This window comes from Bicyclus anynana, chromosome Z (assembly GCF_947172395.1).
Source record: "Bicyclus anynana chromosome Z, ilBicAnyn1.1, whole genome shotgun sequence".
Taxonomy (NCBI): Eukaryota; Metazoa; Arthropoda; class Insecta; order Lepidoptera; family Nymphalidae; genus Bicyclus; species Bicyclus anynana.
This window is the reverse complement of record NC_069110.1, coordinates 1,766,922-1,786,921: the sequence shown is the minus strand read 5'-3', so window position 1 is coordinate 1,786,921 and position 20,000 is coordinate 1,766,922. Positions and strand designations below refer to the sequence as shown.

The 20,000-nt window shown below is 36.0% G+C and overlaps 1 protein-coding gene across 5 annotated transcripts in view; it reads right to left on the bottom strand.

Moving 5' to 3' along the window:
- LOC112045504 (hepatic leukemia factor) overlaps positions 1–20,000 on the bottom strand; it is a 189,191-nt gene that overhangs the window by 37,516 nt on the left and 131,675 nt on the right. For 2 of the 5 annotated variants that reach the window (XM_024081695.2, XM_024081696.2), the window contains exon 1: positions 10,895–11,222. The exons of the other annotated variants lie outside the window; for them this stretch is intronic. In XM_024081695.2, coding sequence (XP_023937463.2) covers positions 10,895–11,207 — 313 coding nt within the window. In that variant the 5' untranslated portion in view covers positions 11,208–11,222. Of the gene's footprint in view, positions 1–10,894; positions 11,223–20,000 lie in introns of those variants that run through there. 5 annotated transcript variants of the gene reach the window in all.

The following is a 20,000-nucleotide window of genomic DNA, read 5'->3' as shown; positions in this document are numbered from 1 at the left end:
CTTCGATAACTAACAAAATGTATGGGAATGACAGATCCGATCGACAACTAGATCGCGTGATTGTCGATAGTGAATCTTATTCTTACACATTTTTGAATTTTGAAATCCAAATTCAAAATATTGGAAGGGTGTTAGGAAAAACACTATGTGTTGTGTGGGTGTTCGGATATGATTTTTCATACCAACCGTAGGAGTAAGTTTTCGTTTAAAACTTTTAATATGGTTTTGTATGTTTTAAATTATTAATAAAAAATTGAAAATAAATTGTAAATAAATAAAGAAAAATACTGTAAAGTTTGTTACGTCTACTTTTATGATTTGTTTTGATTTTTAAGTAACTCTAGTTTTTGCTAATTAATAACATGCTTTAGTTGATACTTAAATTATATAATGTATAGTTATCGCATCGCTTATTATTTTGTACTACCACAATGTAGTGTAAATATAGCCGTGTTAGACCAGTGAATATGACCTCCGCCTCCGATTATGGAGGGTGTGGATTCAAATCCGGTCCGGGGCATGCACCTCCAACTTTTCAGATACGTGCATTTTAAGAAATTAATATCACGTGTCTCAAACGGTGAAGGAAAAAAATCGTTAGGAAGCCTACATACCAGAGAGTTTTCTTAATTCTCTGCTTGTGTGAAGTCTGCCAATCCGCATTGGGCCAGCGTGGTGGACTATTGGCCTAACCCCTCTCATTCTGAGAGGAGACTCGAGCTCAGCAGTGAGAATCAACGCTGTAGCCACTAGCTGTATGTTTATGCTAAGAAAGAGATCAAATCAAAATTTGGTTATTGAAATAAACAGTAAGTTTATATTACAAGAACTTTTGAAACGTTATTATTGACTAGGTATTTGTAAAGAATCTACCACCGGTTCGGGAGACAGGTTCTGCTGAAAAAATCTTTATTAGGTCAATACTATTTGATTTATTTATTTACTTACTTTTAAGTTCACCTGACCAAATACAATTATTGATTTTTCTTTTTTTTTATATAATATTTGTCTTCCAAAGTAAATTCTTACAAGAATGTTTGTATGAATGGCCCTAATTTCCGGATGTAATTTTCGTTAATCGTATACACAAAACTGGCTGCAACAGCCTTCGAGGTTGACCTTACACCCATTGAGCCCTTTATGCTAATGCCACATTATACATGAAGGTAACGTGACGTAGAAAATATAAGATTTTTAAACTATCTATAACTAACTAACCAAGTGAAATGTAATGGGACTCAGACTAATTACAGAAGGACTAGTATCGCACCCAAATTCACGAACAAAGTTGTTTGTCATTTTGTGAGGACACGTGCTTAGGTTTGGTATATATCTATCTATACTAATATTATAAATCTCAGGAACCACTGGTACGATTTGAAAAGTCAAGTCAAAGTCAAGTCCCTACAAAATCACCATAAATAATGATCCGAATTATAGACTACAACACTAAGCGCACACATGCACAATTGTCTTTAATTCCATTATATATTTATGAATTTTGAAGTTTATACATTTCCTGAACATACAACTCGACACTGTAGACGATATTTAGGTACTATTTGTTTAAATAACAGTCGTTGTTCAACACAACTAACATTGAGTTGACTATAAATTTCCTCTTTTGAGCGCCTCATTTTTCGCTAGTAACATATCTAACAGTATTTATTGGATAAAACCCTATTTTGAATTTTTAATTTGAAAATAGGAAAAAATAAAATAAAGTACAATGAACTTTACGACGCTGACTTGTGAAATTTGATATTTACGTAACACTTGTTCTTGTTTCGCGACAATGTTTACATTTATTACATAACTAATAGACCTATAAATGAGTCATAGTCATGTATGATAGACATCAGTACCTAACTGCCCCGTCAGCAGTGGCGTTTACTATTTTTTTAACTACGTAAGTACAAATTGTACAAAATAGAAAATGCAGATTCGTAATGAATCCATAAGGTAAGCATTTTAATCTATAAAGTGCAGACTTCAAGCCTAGAATGATATCCTTATTTTACAGCGCGGAAAAGTATTTTCTTTCTCAACATAAAAATATAAATTATAATACTACAAAATGGTACTACTACAAGATATTGATAACTAGACAAATAGCGCTAAATTGCAACAGTTGGACACCGAAAGGTATCATGTCGATTTTCTACAAAATTTATTTCGGAGAGTGCGCCTACGAACTTTTCGATGTAGTATCTTTTTACCATAGAACTGCCAGGCATCGCAATGTTCTAGATCTATAGATATATATGTGGTTTATGTCACTTTCACTCGTACGAAGTGTCTCAGCTCTTCGTACCTGATCCCCACTGGGGAGTTATGGTATGCCCTTCCAGCTTCCTACAACATGGCTATTTTCAAGTATTTGGTGTAAGTAGGCATCTTCTAGACAAACGCGATATGCCATAAGCTGCATTATCGCACTGTCAAGCAAGAAAAGCGCTCGCCTATATTATGTTAAATAAACACAAAGTAACAAACTGTTTAATCAAATATATTAGATGAATCCATAAGAACCCAATCTTAAAGCGATAACATATTTTTAGTACGTGAATTCCGGAAGCTGACCCATAGTTTTTATATTCTCGTCTTATCTACTACTAACAAATTTTCCGCAATGACCTGACCCCTTATCAATGACAAAGTACAATTATATTACTTTGTAAAAATCGATCTTCTTGACATAACTTTATCGAGCGAAAACTTCAGTTCACACAACTGGATAATATTTGTATGATGAGCATGGGTGTTTTCCAGTGTCTGGGTGTATTCATACATTATATCTTCAGCTCAGAAAATGAGAGAGGGGTTAGGCCTATAGTCCACCACGCTGGCCCAATGCGGATTGACAGAATGTCTATTTTTCGGCAATAATCTCTGGAACGACAAAACCGATCTAAATGGAACGTTCACTGATAGGTAGAGGAGGTATAGGCGCATCATATAGGCTACTTTTTATCTCGTGAAATCCATTGTTTCCGCGGGATTTATGAAAACTGAATTTCGCGCTAACTAAGATGCGGGCGTCCGCTAATATATATACATATATATACAAGTTAAAGTGTATCTATGATTTCATTATTTATTAGATACATATTTTAGTTCTCTCAAGTGCTTAAAGTTGTTTATAAATACTGTAACACATAGAAGTTTTCCAAAATTTTTGTCTGTCTTTCTGTATGTCCGGTCTAATCTTTGGTGAATCGTTTTAATTAGGAATTTCATAGAAGATAGGAAAGGTCCGTGAGCAAAATTTTACCCGGAAATATCCACGGTTTAACGGGTCTAAGAGTTATTGCATATTCCTTTGGATTTTCGTACTAAATATGTTTGATACATTCCTATACATATGCAGAAAAGAATGTAGGTACTTAGTATTTCTTTTTTCGGCGCAGAATTTTGTCCTCTTTCAAACCTAAATCTGGCATTAGGCATTGGTTACAAAGAAAGTTGCTAGCATATTTAGTTACACAAAAATGTATTCAACATTCTGTTACATTAGTCAGCGGTTAATTATATACAATGTACTTACTAACTCTAATAAACAGTTTCTACGCGTAAAGATTGGAGGCGGTTAGGCAGGCTAACGTCCAACATTGGTTTCTACTGCCACCCGTAGAGAGCATTGTGGAGTTAAAAGTAAAAGTGGTTTGAGCAGGCGCACGCGGAAGAAAGCACATGGAGCGCTGAGGCGCGGGACGAGGGGCGCGGGGGTCGGGCGGAGAGAAAGTCGCGAAAAGGTCGCTACTTTTTCCCAAATATTCAGAGTGAAAGTACGCCACGCTCGAATTGATCAAAATAAGTTGACTCAAGCAATTCGAGCAACACAACCAGCGCTACGTTTCGACGGAATCGAAAATTTCATTTCGTTTTATTAGTAGACATCATTGATAGTTCTAGATTAAAAATTACCAGATGCATTTTCAAATACACGAAACACTGACTGTTCGGGAGGCTGGAAGTCGTCAAACCTACGAGCGAGACGATTCATGATGAATCACGCTCCTGTGCCACGCCTCAGGTGTTAAACTCTTGTGAATGAGGGAATTGAACAATCGCTGAAGGACTTTTAAGTATCAGTTTTCCACCCGCTTTCAGAAGTTCTGCTGTGATTCCGTCATTACCTGGTGCCTTGTTGTTCTTTATTTGCTTGAGAGCCATAATAATTTCGTGGCTGACTATAGGCCTCATAAAAAGACTCAGAGTTACTCAGCGGGCAATGGAGCGAGCTATGCTTGGAGTTTCAATACGTGATAAAATCAGAAATGAGGATATCCGCGGAAGAATCAAAGTCACCGCAATAGCTCAGCGAGTCGCGAAGTTGTAATAGCAATGGGCAGAGCACATAGTTCGAAGAGCCGATGGACGTTAGGGTTCCAAGATGCTGGAATGACGACCCCGCACTGGAAAGCGGAGTGTTGGTCGACCCCCCACAAGATGGATTGATGAGGTTTTCTTAATTGGTCCAGGTCTGGCTGTTGAGAGACTTCAGCCGTAGTTACCACCCTACCGACAAAGACGTGTCGCCAAGCGATTTAGCGTTCTGGTACGATGTTATGTAGAAACCGAAAGGGGTGTTGATTTTCATCAACTCATCAGTTGTGTGTATTTTAAGAAATTAAATATCACGTGTTTCAAACGGTGAAGAAAAACATCTTAAGATATCCTATGATACTTACAGAGGACGTAGTAAACGAATTTTCATAATGCATTAGATCTAGATCAATCCGTAAAATCTCACAAACTATACCTTTTTCGTCGTTATCAACCCATATTCGGCTCACTGCTGAGCTCAAGTCTCCTCTCAGAATGAGAGGGGTTAGGCCACCACGCTGGCCCAATGCGGATTGGCAGACTCGTACACACGCAGAGAATTAAGAAAATTCTCTGGTATGCAGGTTTCCTCACGATGTTTTCCTTCACCGTTTGAGACACGTGATATTTCATTTCTAAAAATACACAACTGAAAAGTTAAAGGGGTCTTTATTGCTATAGGAAACTAAAATTTGAATGTCACTAACAACGAAGTTTCCAAACCAAAGATCTCACGGCGCTGTAACTTTGTTGTATGCGGGGGCTGTACGGGAAGTCTGTAAAGTTACACGCTCTAACGTCGTTCATTTCCATCAAAAACACAAAAGTAAACTTTTAGTTTTGGCATCCTTTAAACATAAAGTTCAAGCAAGTTAATTTTAAATCAATAGGTGTGAAATGACTAGCAATTAAACCCACATTTTTAATTTGTTTGGCGGTAAACAGTACACATTGAGAAGGGTTGTAGTATAGATTATATAAAAGGCACGACTACACATTTATAAACGCTTTAAAGACACAAGTACAGTACAGTTTATATGTGTTGACAAGCTTTGTTGCAATGATCTTGCCTAAATATTATAGACGATACGACGATTCGGTAGAGTTTCTTGTCGGCTCTTCTCAGCAACCGGTAGTAGAGACTTTTCTAATAGTCAAACTTAGTTTCAAAAGTGCTTGTAAAATAAATCTAATTGATTTTATTTTTGAAAACAAAATTTAACAACTTAAGACTTTTTATACAGTTATAAGCATACCTGTATGATATTACAAATCTTTGTCATAATTTCACTGTGTTTAGCATTTGATTGTTTAATAAATTTTGAACATTAAATAATATTACGAGTTTTCTTCTCCATTTTTTATATCATTTATGTTTTTATTATAAATTAGTTGAGTAACAACCCGTGTAAGAATTAAAACACAAATATAACCGTGCTAAAAATGTAACCTGTAGGCGGCAATAACAAGCAAGAAAGGAAGCGACGATAACGTAAGATGGGAAGGCGCAAGATCTTTGATCATCGAGAAATGTTACGTACCATAACGTGGGTATTTCTCGTAATAAAAGGTGCAATTCAAACCTAAGAAAAGAAGACAGGATATTCACGCTCACCCACCCACGGACCTCAATATGGAAAATCGTGGAAAAGAAATCAAACACTTTTTTCAAGATAATGTTTATGTAATCACAACAGTATAATGTTACGTAAAATGAACTTTATTCCCATTATTGATAACTTAACTAGCTGCACCCCTCGGAGTTACCCGTGTATATAAATAATCGACTTCAAAAAGCAAAGCCTTTATATTAATATTAGTGTGATTTGATGTGATGATTAACTGTATGCAATTTTAACATTAGTAAATTTCTTTTACTGTCACAACATGACATCCCTTAACCCACAAGAACTCATTTTACGGGATAAAAGTATTGCAAATGTTATTTCAATTTAGCAAACGTCCAAGGCTCAGTCTCTGTAAAATTCTGTATATCACAAATCCCACGGGAAACATGAATTTTTCCGGGATAAAAATGTGTAATACCGTTATAATCCATCTTCATTTCAAATTTCAGCTAATTTGGTTTAACAGTCGCAGCGTGAAAGAGTAACAAAATCTCTGGATTTTTCCGGACAAAGAGTATATAACATGTATACTCTTTGTCCGGAAAAATCCAGAGATTAAATCCAGTGTAGCATTTATCTTCATTTTAAATTTCAGCTTATCGGTTTAGTACTTGCAGCGTTAAAGAGTAACAAACATCCCAACATCCATGCAAACTTTCGCATTAATAGTAAGAGAGTATGTTCAAATACGATACGAATACACAGATGTTTATATTCCAATTGTTTATCTTAAGCATATCTTCGTAACATTCGAACGCTGTTAGAAACATCTTTTAATATATTTACGCAACAAAAAGTTTTGATATCCTTGATGTCACGTTGTTGTTATTGGCAGAAATGTGTCGTAAATAAGTCAGTGAGAAACCTACGAGTATTACCGCGCTCAAGTCTTTTATTCGCTTTTTATCATTAAAAATGAGGAATGAATTTTAGATGTATGCGTACACATGTTACATCTTAGCCCTCATTCGCACGAGAGTTTTTTAACGCACGTTAAAAGTGTTCAGATGCAAGAAATGCATTCCCAAGTATATGTTGTTCACACGACAGCATTTTTAAAACACAACGTTTTTTTTTACGAGCAGTGTTGTATATTCAATTTTGGGCGTTGGAAATAGACATTAATTTAACTTCATACTATGTTTAACGCTTTCTTAACGTCCATTAAAAAACTCTCGTGCGAATGACGGCTTATTCTCTCAAGGTGAGTGTATCGACTGTTTGAATAAATGAAGAAGTGGAAAAACACAACATAGAAAGAATAAACATCGTATAAGTAGTTTTGTGGTCCACGTTTACTAACTTAAACTTAAAATGGTATATCTTCTGTTGAAGAACTTTAACCATGTGAATGAATGAGTTACAATAAAATTTTATATAAGTAAATAAAATAAATAAATTATTAATTGTGGTTAAAATTCATAAAGAGTTGGCAGACGAAATAAACTTTCTTGATGTGGATGTTCATGAAGAAGATATATGGCGAAGATAATAATACTTCTAATATATATTCTCCATAACATATTTATTTTACTGCACAAAAATCTTTGAAAACGAATATTAGGTTTTGTTTAGATATAACATTTAAGTATATATAATTAAAAGAAATATTATGTATATTTACATAATTTATTATAATAATTAAAGCTGGCATACAAAATCATTGTAGCCTTTAAAGCTTAAGTCCGTTCCTCCAGCACTGAACACAATACATTTATTTACCTATAACGCTCGATGGAAATGCGTTCGCATTATGCGATGTTAAGAGTACTTTCTGTAATCCTTTACAAACTGAACCAATTGTATATTTAAAGCTCCAATGAAATGGAGCTTTACCGTATTGGTCCAGTGGTTACACTATGTGGTTTCGGACCACTAGGCCCTGGGTTTGAATCCTGGGTCGGGCTAAACAGGGATTTTCTTTCTTATAAGAATTTTTTGCTTATAATTCTTTACCGACTTTAGGAAGTTGAAGTTGAATTACAACCCCTTGCCTCGGAGAGCACGTTAAGCTGTCGGTCTTTGTCATTATCATTACACGTGTCAGTGGTCTTTAATGAATTTAACATTATTACCCTAAGCCCAATGGATATGACCTCTGGCACCGATTCCGGATGGTGGGTGGGTTCGAATCCGGTCCGGTTCTCTAACTTTTGAGTTGTGTGCATTTAAAAAAATTAAATAGCACGTGTCTCAAACGGTGAAGGAAAAACATCGTGAGGAAACCTGCATACCAGAGAACTTTTCTTAATTCTCTGCGTGTGTGAAGTCTGCCAATCCGCATTGGGTCAGTGTGGTAGAGCCTATTGACTATTGGCCTAACCCCTCTCATTCTGAGAGAAGATGTAATAAGATTGTCTAGTCAAATTGTCAGTTTTAATAATGTGTTAAAAATATTTGAAGAAAATGTAACATTCTTGAATTTCTTTAATGACAAATATGCACTATTAAATTAATCTTCACACAAGAAGAAATAGATGCAAATCAATCAATCCATACATACCATCCATACGTAGGTACTTTATTATTGCAAGAATATGGGGTACTTATATACGAGTAAACTATGCAATGTAATACATAAAATAAATAAAGATTATTGTGAATAAAAAATGCGAGAGTTTGACTCTACATACGCACTTGGGCTGAAAGTGAATGTTTTATGGCGAGCGTTATGTGAGGACTGAAGTCCGTCACGAATTAAAATATTTATGAAATACCACATTCTTTTTATTATACCTAACTCGTGTATATTACAACGTAATTGGTCGCAATAGTCCGTCAATGATAAAACTCGCAGTTGCGTCAATGATGTATGCGATTAATTGTGAATGTGGTTACACCTGATAAGAGAGATGTCTATACGGTTTGACCTACTGAACCAGAGTATGTCTAGGGTTGCCACTCCTGCTAAAGTAATACTATTCTAATCTAGCGCTTGGTGCCTAAAATATATAAGAAGAATTCGATGGCGATTCGATGTTGAACGATGCAGTCACAGCATTCAATCGCAATATTTAAAAAATTTGAAAAAGACACTTTTCCGGGATATTATACCTCACTCTGTAACCGGGCCGGTAATGATACCACAGTCTTTTATTTATAAATATAAATAAACAAAAAGTCACTTATCACAAATTATCGGAAATCGCTTGACGTACAAAGTTCAAATTAGGGAGAGAGGTTATTTATAGACGTTCGCTAAGAACGGTTTTTGCGAGAGAGCCTGGTTGTATAGATCTAAGGATCTAAAGCAGTTATGTGCCCAACAGTACTCGTAGATGCCCAAGCTTATGCTATATATTTATCTATTGATAAGTTTTTAGTCGCCATTGCGTCGTTAGCCATAAAATTCGGATCAGAGGGCAAGTGTTTGTAACGTCTTTTGTAGGTAATAATTGGACTTCGGTTTAGGAAAAGGAGGCTTACATACCAACACTTTGAGTTCAAATTTCCTTCAACCTTATAAAAATTACTACAAATAACTCTTTTTGATTTTTATTTTACGCATCTTGAATACATAACTGTAAATTCACTAAAAAAAAAACTACCAAATCACATAAGTCTATACTAACATTATTAAAATTCGTGCTGTTGTAATGGGTAATCTCTCGATCTACTGGACATGTACTGAACCGATTTTGAAAATTCTGTTAACAATAGAAAGCCACGTAGAAAGTTATTTGTGAGTGTCCTAAGATATATTTTAACGGGAACTACGCGGGTGATACTAGTACCACGAGGTGTTGAAGAGTCTTATAAATAAAATGAATTGTGACAACCCTGAGTCAATCTGTCTGGATAAAACGGCTGTTGGGCACGAGTATACAGTATGGCTTCCTAATAATTGCCTTTACGGCCGGCAAGGTTTTCCGTATACTACGAGCACCTCTACCTTTACCGTTCTTGCACTTGTACTGTGAGTTTCATATCACCACTTAGCGACCGCGTTAAGTATGTGAATATGTGTCCGAGTGTTTCTCTAACGCTTCATCACTATAATAGCGGTGCTAAAGAGTATATATGACAGGATTATAGTTACCCATACTACAGGTATAGATTTAGTATGTATTACTATGTTGGATCTAAAAATTATATATATTAAATTATACAAAGTTGCACTGATAATATAAAAAATAGATTTTTTGATTAGTCTGCAGTTCCAATGATAGTGTATTTTAATTATTTAATTTTTTATTGTTCATTGTTTAATTTTTTTCAAGGTCACAGCACGAGGAGGAAACTGTGCAATACAAAATATAATTAAGATAAATAATATAGGTTTTCTATAAGGCGAACTTCTTGGAAAACATATTTATCGTGATAGATACAAATAGTTAGTGGTTTCTTGAGAATTTGATTTTACATAGAGACTTTTTTGTAGTTATGGGAAATTTCAAATAAAATGACATATTGCCAGATTCACAAAAAAATACGAGTAACAAAATTAAAGATATTAATATAAATTTACGTTTATTATGAGGTAAATTTACCAAAATAAAGAATAAGGTTTTGTAAACTAAGGTTAAACTTTTGTTTAAAGGTACCTACCCAGAATCACAAATAAATTTCACGAGTAGGATTAAAGAACTTGAAGTTTCTTGAGACGTAAATTTACCAAAATTACGAGCATAGTTTTGTAAAATAAACGGGTCGTAAGGTGCTTAGAATCACAAATAAATTTCACGAGTATTTAAAGATTCATAGAAATTGAGGTTTCTTGAGACGTAAATTCAACAAAATGTCGAGTAAGATTTCGTAAAATAAACGGGTTGCGAGGTAAACAGAAACACAAAGAAATCTCACGAGTGGGCAGGAGTAAAGAGTTCGGATCCGGAGTAGCGAACGAGTTCCGTCCGAGGGTCGCTCGCGCACTTTCTCTCCGCTGGCGGCGGGAACGGAGAAAGTGCGCGCGCGCTTCCCTGGGGCGCGCGACTGACCGTTGACGAAGACGTGCTGCCTCCACACGTGGTACTGGCTCCAGCGGTCGTCGTCCTGGACGTGGCCGTGCTGCAGCTGCGGCAGCGAGGGCAGGGTGGGCGGCGGCAGCAGCGGCGGCGGCGGCGCCGGCGGGCCGAGCGGCTGGACGGGCTGCGAGTGCTGGTACTCCATGTCGCTCACTGACTGCACATCGCGGGGCGCGGCGCGTGCGCGGGCGTGCTGGCGCGGCGGCGGGCGGCGCGCGAGTCGCGGCGGCCGCGCTCGCCGCTGACCCCCCCGCCGCGGTGGGGCGCGCCGGATGCCGCGTGACATAATACCGCACGCTCACTCTCGCCGATAACCGATTACCGGCACATACTGCCGCCTCCACAACCCACATCCCGGCGTTACCTACATTTGCGGTGACACCACTGCTCGACGTCACTGCGGCTGCAAGAACAGCACTCACCTGCCGGTGGCGCAGGATGCCGTCGCTGGATGTGGCGATTAAGATGAGGGTCACCAGATTTTGAGTGATTACCGCAAACCATATACACTTGCAACCCTAAAGGCATTGCCAATACATTACCGGCCCTAGAACGATATATATTTATCCACTTTTTAGGTAATATCTAAGAATTAGAAAAATCCTTCGGGAGAAGTTGGTTCCACTATTACGAGGAAGGTACGAGGAAGAGACGATCTGTCACATATAAGTATCACATTCTGACAACGAAGAAAGTAACTAATCATACATTATTCTATTTCAGTCATGAAATACATAATATTGGAAAGCGTTTAACGGGAACAATCCTGAGTGAAAGGAGCGCAACGCGTTGAAATCTTCTGTATGGGAGGTCGTAGTATCCTGATCTCGGGTGGATTAAAATATAACACTTGTTAATTGTTATTGTTGTTTGTTTATATCAGCCAACCTAACCTGGTAGACGACGTACCTACTTACTGGCTAAGATGAAATATTTTCGAGAATTTAGAAAAAACATTGAAAATTGTACCTATCCGTTGTAATAATTACTGGGAGATAATTTTTCAATGTCTGTTCCCACTTCAGATTAACCTAGAAATTTACGATTTTACGTAATTGATTTTAACGCTTCGGGTAGAAATATACAATCTACTCGTATATACCAACATGAAGTTCTAAAACGTAATGAAGAAGTAGTTTAAGTTCAGAAGTTATTCGATTTTCACAGATTACAATCTTAATACTGTCATCTATTAAAAGACTTTATTTTTTTTTTGTATTTAAATCATCTATTTATGTTATTATGTTATGATCAAGTTTTCAGTATGGCATCATCATCATCATCATCATCGATATATTGTAACGGCCTACTGCAGGGCCAAACCTACATTATAATGGAAAGAGAAACCTACCACGCTACTCCAATACGGGTTGGCAGACTAATATTAAACTGTTTAACCATCACTATATGTTAGATGATCGAGACTATCGATTTACTACTACTCCTAACTTGACTGACAAATGTAGTAAAAACTTCTTGGAAGAAAGAAAAGCTAAGTATTTTGTAGTCCGAGCCAAGGCTCGAATCCAGGACTTCCAGAACCGAAGTATAACCACTAGACAAGCGAGGTTGTAGAGGTAGAGTAGATGTGAATTGTGAATGGAAAAAGTAGATTTTCCTTAACTATTGGCATTCAGCATTAAAAGGCTCGCCAGCTGTAATGTTATCGAAGTGTTTGTAACAATGGTGTTTTGCTTCGACCAGATGTTCGCTTTAGTTAACTATTTTTTTAGAAGAATGAATGTTTTTCGCGATTAGGAAACTTGAACTTTTTTTTTAATATTTGCCATATTTTGTAACTTTATACGCGTCATCAACCCATATTCGGCTCACTGCTGAGCTCGAGTCTCCTCTCAGAATGAGAGGGGTTAGGCCAATAGTCCACCACGCTGGCCCAATGCGGATTGGCAGACTTCACACACGCAGAGAATTGAGATAATTCTCTCGTATGCAGGTTTCCTCACGATGTTTTCCTTCACCGATTGAGACACGTGATATTTAATTTCTTAATATGCACACAACTGAAAAGTTGGAGGTGCATGCCCCGGACCGGATTCGAACCCACACCCTCCGGAATCGGAAGCAGAGGTCATATCCACTGGGCTATCACAGCTCTTACACACAACTTTATACATACATCAAATATTATTAGGTTTAGGTATTAGTGTATATTTATTTGAATGTATGTATTTTGTTTTATGTGTGTAATATTTATACAACCTGCATTCTCGGTTTTAAAATTTTCCTAAACCTAAGGTTGCCTAGAAGAAATCGCTACGTAGCGATAAGGCCGCTTTTTGTATCCTACATACTGTTTCTGTCTTATTATTTTTTTTTCTTACGTTGTGTTGTACAAATAAAGTGTAAATAAATAAATAATATTCAGTAAATAAGTATGTATGTACTTAGTTTTAATGAAAATAATATAATTATTTTTTTTAAAGTCTATTGACTTGATTGATTTATATTGCAAATTGAAAAATTTCTAATTGAATATTCTTATTAGAATTAATTTGAAAATTATTCCTCAGTGAAAACTTAGTAAACTTTCAAGGAACCTTGGTTTTCATATAGTAGTCCGGGCTAAACCTCTATGATAATTAGTCAGTAATAATCATTTGCCGGATGCCCCATCCGCATAATTTCCAATCCCATAAGAATACAGGGATATAATATAGCCTATGCTACTTGCTGATGTTGTAGCTTTCTAATATATATAGAATTTTTAAAATCAGATCTGTGGTTTAGACATGAAATCGTACAGATAATGTAATCTGATAGTGATTGAGAAATTTAAATTATCACTTTAAGCTCACACACTCAGATCTGATGATATACTTGAAAGTGTGTAGCAGACGTTACGAACATTAAAATGCGGCATCCTTCCGTAAACATGAGACATAGGTGTGGAGTCTGCAACCTTCAAACTGTATCACAGTATCCAAGTATGTTTAATGTGGTATAAAACAAAGGACGGCAGTAAAAAATCGTTTGCGAATACAAAATGAAAAGCGTTTGTTTTCAAACAAGCCTATTGAACAGGTAGTACGTAGGTACCTACGCAGTACAGGTGCGCCCTGCTGTGTTTTGTAAACTGCATTATGCAACTCCTGGCTGCATTCACGGCCACATAACACATCTGTGACCCATTGCCGTGAAAACAGACACAAGTCGGTTACGCCGTACTTTAGTACTAGATCAGTTGTGATTATTATAAATTAAAAAAAAGTCAAAGCAATTTTTTTTTTTTTAGTTTCAAGAAGGCTAAGTTTACAAGCACTTTTGAAACGTCCTGTTATGTTATGGTAAAGTTGAAAATATAAAATTAAGGTTGGTCCGGGAAGAGCCCACAGCAAACGCATTGGGTTTTCAAATTCAAAATTCAAATTCTAAATTCATTTATTTCAAGTAGGCTTAGTTTACAAGCACTCTTGACACGTCACTTGACTATTTGTAAAGATTTTACCACCGGTTTGGAAGGCCGGTTCTGCTTAGAAGAAACAGACAAGGAACTCAACAGTTGCTCTTTTAAAAATAATCATACAATATTATAATTTACAATTGATGATAACGTTACAATTTCGAAATAATAAAGCTCCAAAAAATAAAGAGACTTTGACATTAGATATAACTTTCAAATATTTTTCGAAACATTTCTCTCTCTTAGAGAAGTTGATCTTATAGCTTAAGATTCATACCACAATATGAATGTCATCATCATCATTATCAACCCATATTCGGCTCACTGCTGAGCACGAGTCTCCTCTCAGAACCTCGTTCTGAGAGGAGACTCGTGGCAAGCTCGGAGGGTTAGGCAAATAGTCCACCACGCTGACCCATTGCGAATTGGCAGACTTCAAACAAGCAGATAATTAAGAAAATTCTCAGTTATGCGGATTTCCTCACGATGTTTTTCCTTCACCGTTTGAGACACGTGATATTTAATTTCTTAAAATGCACATAACTAAAAAGTTTAAATGCATGCTCCAGACCGGATTCGAACCTACGCCCACAAGTCAAACGGACTAGTAAAATGCACTTTAAGCAAGCAACTGGTTTTTATTTTACGAATTACAATAAAAAATATATATAAATATAAAAAATCTCAAACTGACCCGAGCTGGGAATCGAACCTAGGTTTCTTTATTTTGAGAACTGTACCTGCACAGGACCAAAGAGCTTCATTTATATTGGCAGGAATCTATACTAATATTATAAAGCTGAAGAGTTTGTTTGTTTGGTTGAACGTGCTAATCTCAGGAACTAGATAGTCCATTTATCGAGGCTATAGGCTATATCCCCATATTATCCCCATATTAACTGTATAAACCGCGCGGCGTAAGCTAGTCTAAACTATGTGATTTGTTACACAATGTATCCTCGTTGTTGTGATTTGGAGTGTGCGAGTAAATCTAAGAGAGAAACACTGATAACCCCCCACTATCGATGTGTGAACTTGAACCGTAACACAAGCAAAACGTGTACCTACTTCACACATATACACACACATATTTGTGCTTCCACGCACCATACCAATTAAATCGCTAAACAGTATAGTAAGCAAGTTAAGTGCATTTGTTAATATTAATTATAAACAGTTATTATCAGATCAGCATTAACTATAATATGTATGATAAATCTAGGATCCACACATACATACTGAGTAGCTTGCTCGACAAAAATTGTCCAGTAATATTTGCTCGCAAAACAAGATGAACTTGGAATTTTTTGTTTTTAAAAATATTAGGAGATGGTGTGAAGTTGGTGTGAAGTTCTCAATTTAGGTCAACAGTAGTAATTTAAGAAATAAATTTATTTGATTAAATTGATAGCGAGACTAATATTTATACACAGCTTTAACTACTCATAATCAACAATAATTTTCTAACTCTTTTCAATATAAGCCCAAATCAAGTAATTGCTTTCGATAGTACCACAGTTGTGTACATTATTTATGAAATATTCGACCTAAAAATTAAAGAGCAAACGAAACAAAAAAGGAGAAAAAAATTCGCCCACCATATATTTAATTACCGAAAAAGATATCATGCCTTTCATCACAGATCGGCGATAGCCATTGTCTTTGAGCCAAACTTGCGGTCGAAAGTTGAGAGCAGTTTTCACTTTCAAACCCAGAGGTGAGCTGGAGGGGGAAGAATGCCTCTTAGCACAAAAAATAAACTACTTTTCCTTTCTCAAAAATACACACTTTCACTTGGGCCGGAATCGACAAGCGCGCCGCCTCTCTTGAAACCTTGTAACACTGACCGTTGCCCGCTTGTTGCCACCTCGTCACCCCAACTGCTACTCAACACGTTTTGTTCAATGACGTCATTGGCAATCCTACATAGCGTGGATCAAACAAAAAAAAATTACCCCAACACTATTAGCTATTTATATCAATACAAATTTTTATTTTTTTAAATTATTTTAAGAAATTTAACAAATTATTAATTTTCTTTTATGTATATTTAATGTAGTATATATATATATATATATATATATATATATGCCTATCTCATATGTTTAGGTGGTCAACTTAAGTAATTATTTTTATTTTTAAAATAAAGTTGCTTATCTATATATATAAAAATGAATTGCTGTTCGTTAGTCTCGCTAAAACTCGAGAACGGCTTAACGGATTTATCTTATCTTGGTCTAGAAATGTTCGTGGAGGTATATGGAAGGTTTAAAAGGTGAGAAAAAATCAAATAATTTCCGGGAAAACCCTAAAAACTGCCCATTTCTATTTCCCATACAAACGTTTAAGAGTCAAGCGGTAGGGGTAGGGTAGGGGTAGGGTAGGGTAGGGGTAGGGTAGGGTAGGGGTAGGGTAGGGGTAGGGTAGGGGTAGGGTAGGGGTAGGGTAGGGGTAGAGGTATAGAAGGGTAGAGTAGGGATAGAGAATAAGTGCAATTATGTCAAAACGAAGCTTGACCGGGTCCGCAGTCCAAAAAACACACAAATTGTTCCATTTTTAATTTCTTGATCAATGATTCTAATCAATGAAGCCATTTATTAAGTACTAGTGTGATTAATTAATGTAAAATTATTTATTCATTCATCATCAGCCAAATGGATTACTGGATTAAGTTTTATAAATCAAATTTAATTAATTTCAGTAAAGGTTCGGACTTAGTCCCAGAAAATACTACAACCTGCTGCCTATACAGAAGTTGCATTAATAAACTGATAAGAACCTTTGACCAGACATAGCAACGTCTGGTCAAAGGTTCTTATCAGCCAATTATCATCTTAGATTTTCCTTGTACGGCTTTTGTTTTATTTTGAACTCATTCAACTATTAGTATAGTTCCTTAACTATAATTCCCTAAGAATCGCACGATACTCGACGCCCGTTCGGTGGTCAGTGGTATAAAGAATTGAATAAAATGGAAAAAGCCGTAAGAAATAACTTTCTCGTTTTTTATATCAAAAGATCTCGGCAGATTTTTCTCCAATGGTTTTGCAACACATTCCATTATATTTTGCACAAAATTGCAACAATATGGTACCACCTGATATTTTTTTGTCATTATTTTAGTCTGAATCAGGGTTTATGCTCATACAGCGTCACTGAGGGGCGAGCTTCAAAGGTTTGTTAAATGGCGTCCAATATATGCTTATTTAATATCTATTTTTATATTATAATCGTAAACCTTTTTGAAAATAAGCTCAACAACAAGGTAACCTAGGTTCTATCGTCTTTTGTTTCTTTGTTTTATGTCATAGGTTTAACTAATCTTATAAAATAATATTAAATAATAATCATTATTATTAGCTATAATTATATATATTTTTAAGAATTTAAATATCACTTGTCTCAAACGGTGAAGGAAAACATCGTGAGGAAACCTCCATACCAGAGAATTTATCTTAATTCTCAGCGTGTGTGAAGTCTGCCAATCCGCATTGGGCCAGCGTGGTGGACTATTGGCCTAATTTCTAGCCGCTCATTCTGAGAGGAGACTCGAGCTCATCAGTGAGCCGAATATGGGTCGATAATGAAAGAATATATATTTTTATATCATTATAACGGCCTACCTTCTTATAGAAATAGATTATAATTTGTATTGTATAAATATTGTTAAAATTAAAAAAAAAAAATATTAAAAGAATTACGGAACCGAAAGCTAACACGTATTGTAGCAGCAATGGGTATCGCTTAACCCTACACTCAAGGTCACAAGTCCTGGGACCTGCTCGAGATGTTTCCTCTATCACAAAACAATGGTACGATCTGTCGCTGCTAACCGTGACGTCATACAATTGCTTCAGCTAATCCAGGACTGGGTTAGCCTCAAGCAAGTTAGCCTCAAGTCCTCCTCCCTCAGGCGATAGTACTAGGCTAGTACATTGAATTAATGAATGTATCGCTAGCTATTATTGTGAGATTAAAATTCTAGAGGTGATTGACCGTTTACACATGTACAAAAAATTTGCTGCATATTTAATAATTACAGAATCATTCATATTTTTCAATGCAAGTACAATAAACTAGACGTGAGCTGGAATTCTATTTTGATTAATTGTCGATTTTTTTTATTTAATTATAACCATATGGCAAATAATTGGCAGGTCATTGAACTAGAACTACGAGTATAACATAAGTTCAGTCTTTCATTATTATCATTACTACAGAGATAGGCCTCGCTTCATACAGGTGAAAGGTTGTGGAGCTTAGACCCACCACGCTGCAGTATTGCGGGTTGGCGGACTATTCATCTAATACAATACAAATCTTTACTGGTTAAAACATACAAGGTTTTACAAATATCATTGTTAATAATAGAGCCTTTGCTTGGAAGCTATGCCAGAATAATTATTAAAAAAAAGTTAAATAAAAGTTTAAAAGAATGGTTGCCGAAGAAAATGCATATCCATAATATCACATTGACTAGGTTATTGGCCTCGGATAGTTTAGTAAAAAAAAAACAATAAGCAACAGTAAAAAAACAGCTGGTTAGTAACAACTTTTAATAACCTCGTTATTGGTACAAGTTGGGAAGAGGGTAGTGTGTCAAAAGTCGTTACTAACCGGATGTTCTTTTTACTGTTGATTAATTAATAGTTATAAAACTTAACAGCCACAATGTCCTACAAATTGTGTGGTATATTATCTCCCTCCGACGCTCAGAAATTTTCATATCCTGGTAATTCGGTTAGATACCAGAATCAAGAATTTTCGCAAATAAAAAAGTTGATCGTCTCAGCGAGATGAAGCTTCTCACAAATTAACTTGTGAGTAATCAGGTGTATAAAATGTTCTACGGATCCCTAACTATCATGTCTGATGGATAGTAACAAAACTAGGATGAGCGTGATTGCCTAGAAGTTGCCTATTCACTTTTGCTTTAAAATTGTTGATATGTCAGGTTCTTTCTCTGTATATAAAGACGGATTTCTAATAATAGCCTTGAATATTATTCATGTAGTACTTTCACAAATTTGTGTTTTACGATTCTATTCAGTTTTCTAATTAATGCAATCAATATAATTAATTTTATAAAATATAAAATGCACATCTACAAACTTGCAACCGTTTTAAGTTTAACTATATAAATTGAATAAATATATATAATATAAAGAGGGTCCTGGGTTCGAACCCGACTGGGCCGATTAAGTTTTTCTCAATTGGTTCAGGTCTGGCTGGTGGTGGTGGGAAGCTTTATATAGTATATATAATATATTAGGTGGGAAGTGTCGATGGCTAATTACCACCCTACCGGCAAAGATTTAGCTTTCGGTACGATGTCGTGTAGAAACTGAAAGCGGTGTGGAGTTTTATCCTCCTAACAAGTTACCCCGCTTCCATCTTAGATTGCACCAACACTTACCATCAGGTGAGATTGTAGTCAAGGGCAAACTTGTAAATAATAAAAATGAAAATAGTTATCAGCCAAATTTGAAGGCTCACTACAGGGTCTCCTTTTTATAAGAGAATGAATACGAAGCTACACACCACGCGGCTCCGAACCGGGTTGGTGGGCTTAGTTACTTGTTACTTCTTTTTGTAGCTATGACTAACGGTAATGATAATAATCTTTAGCGGTAATAACGTTAATGATCGGTATCGATT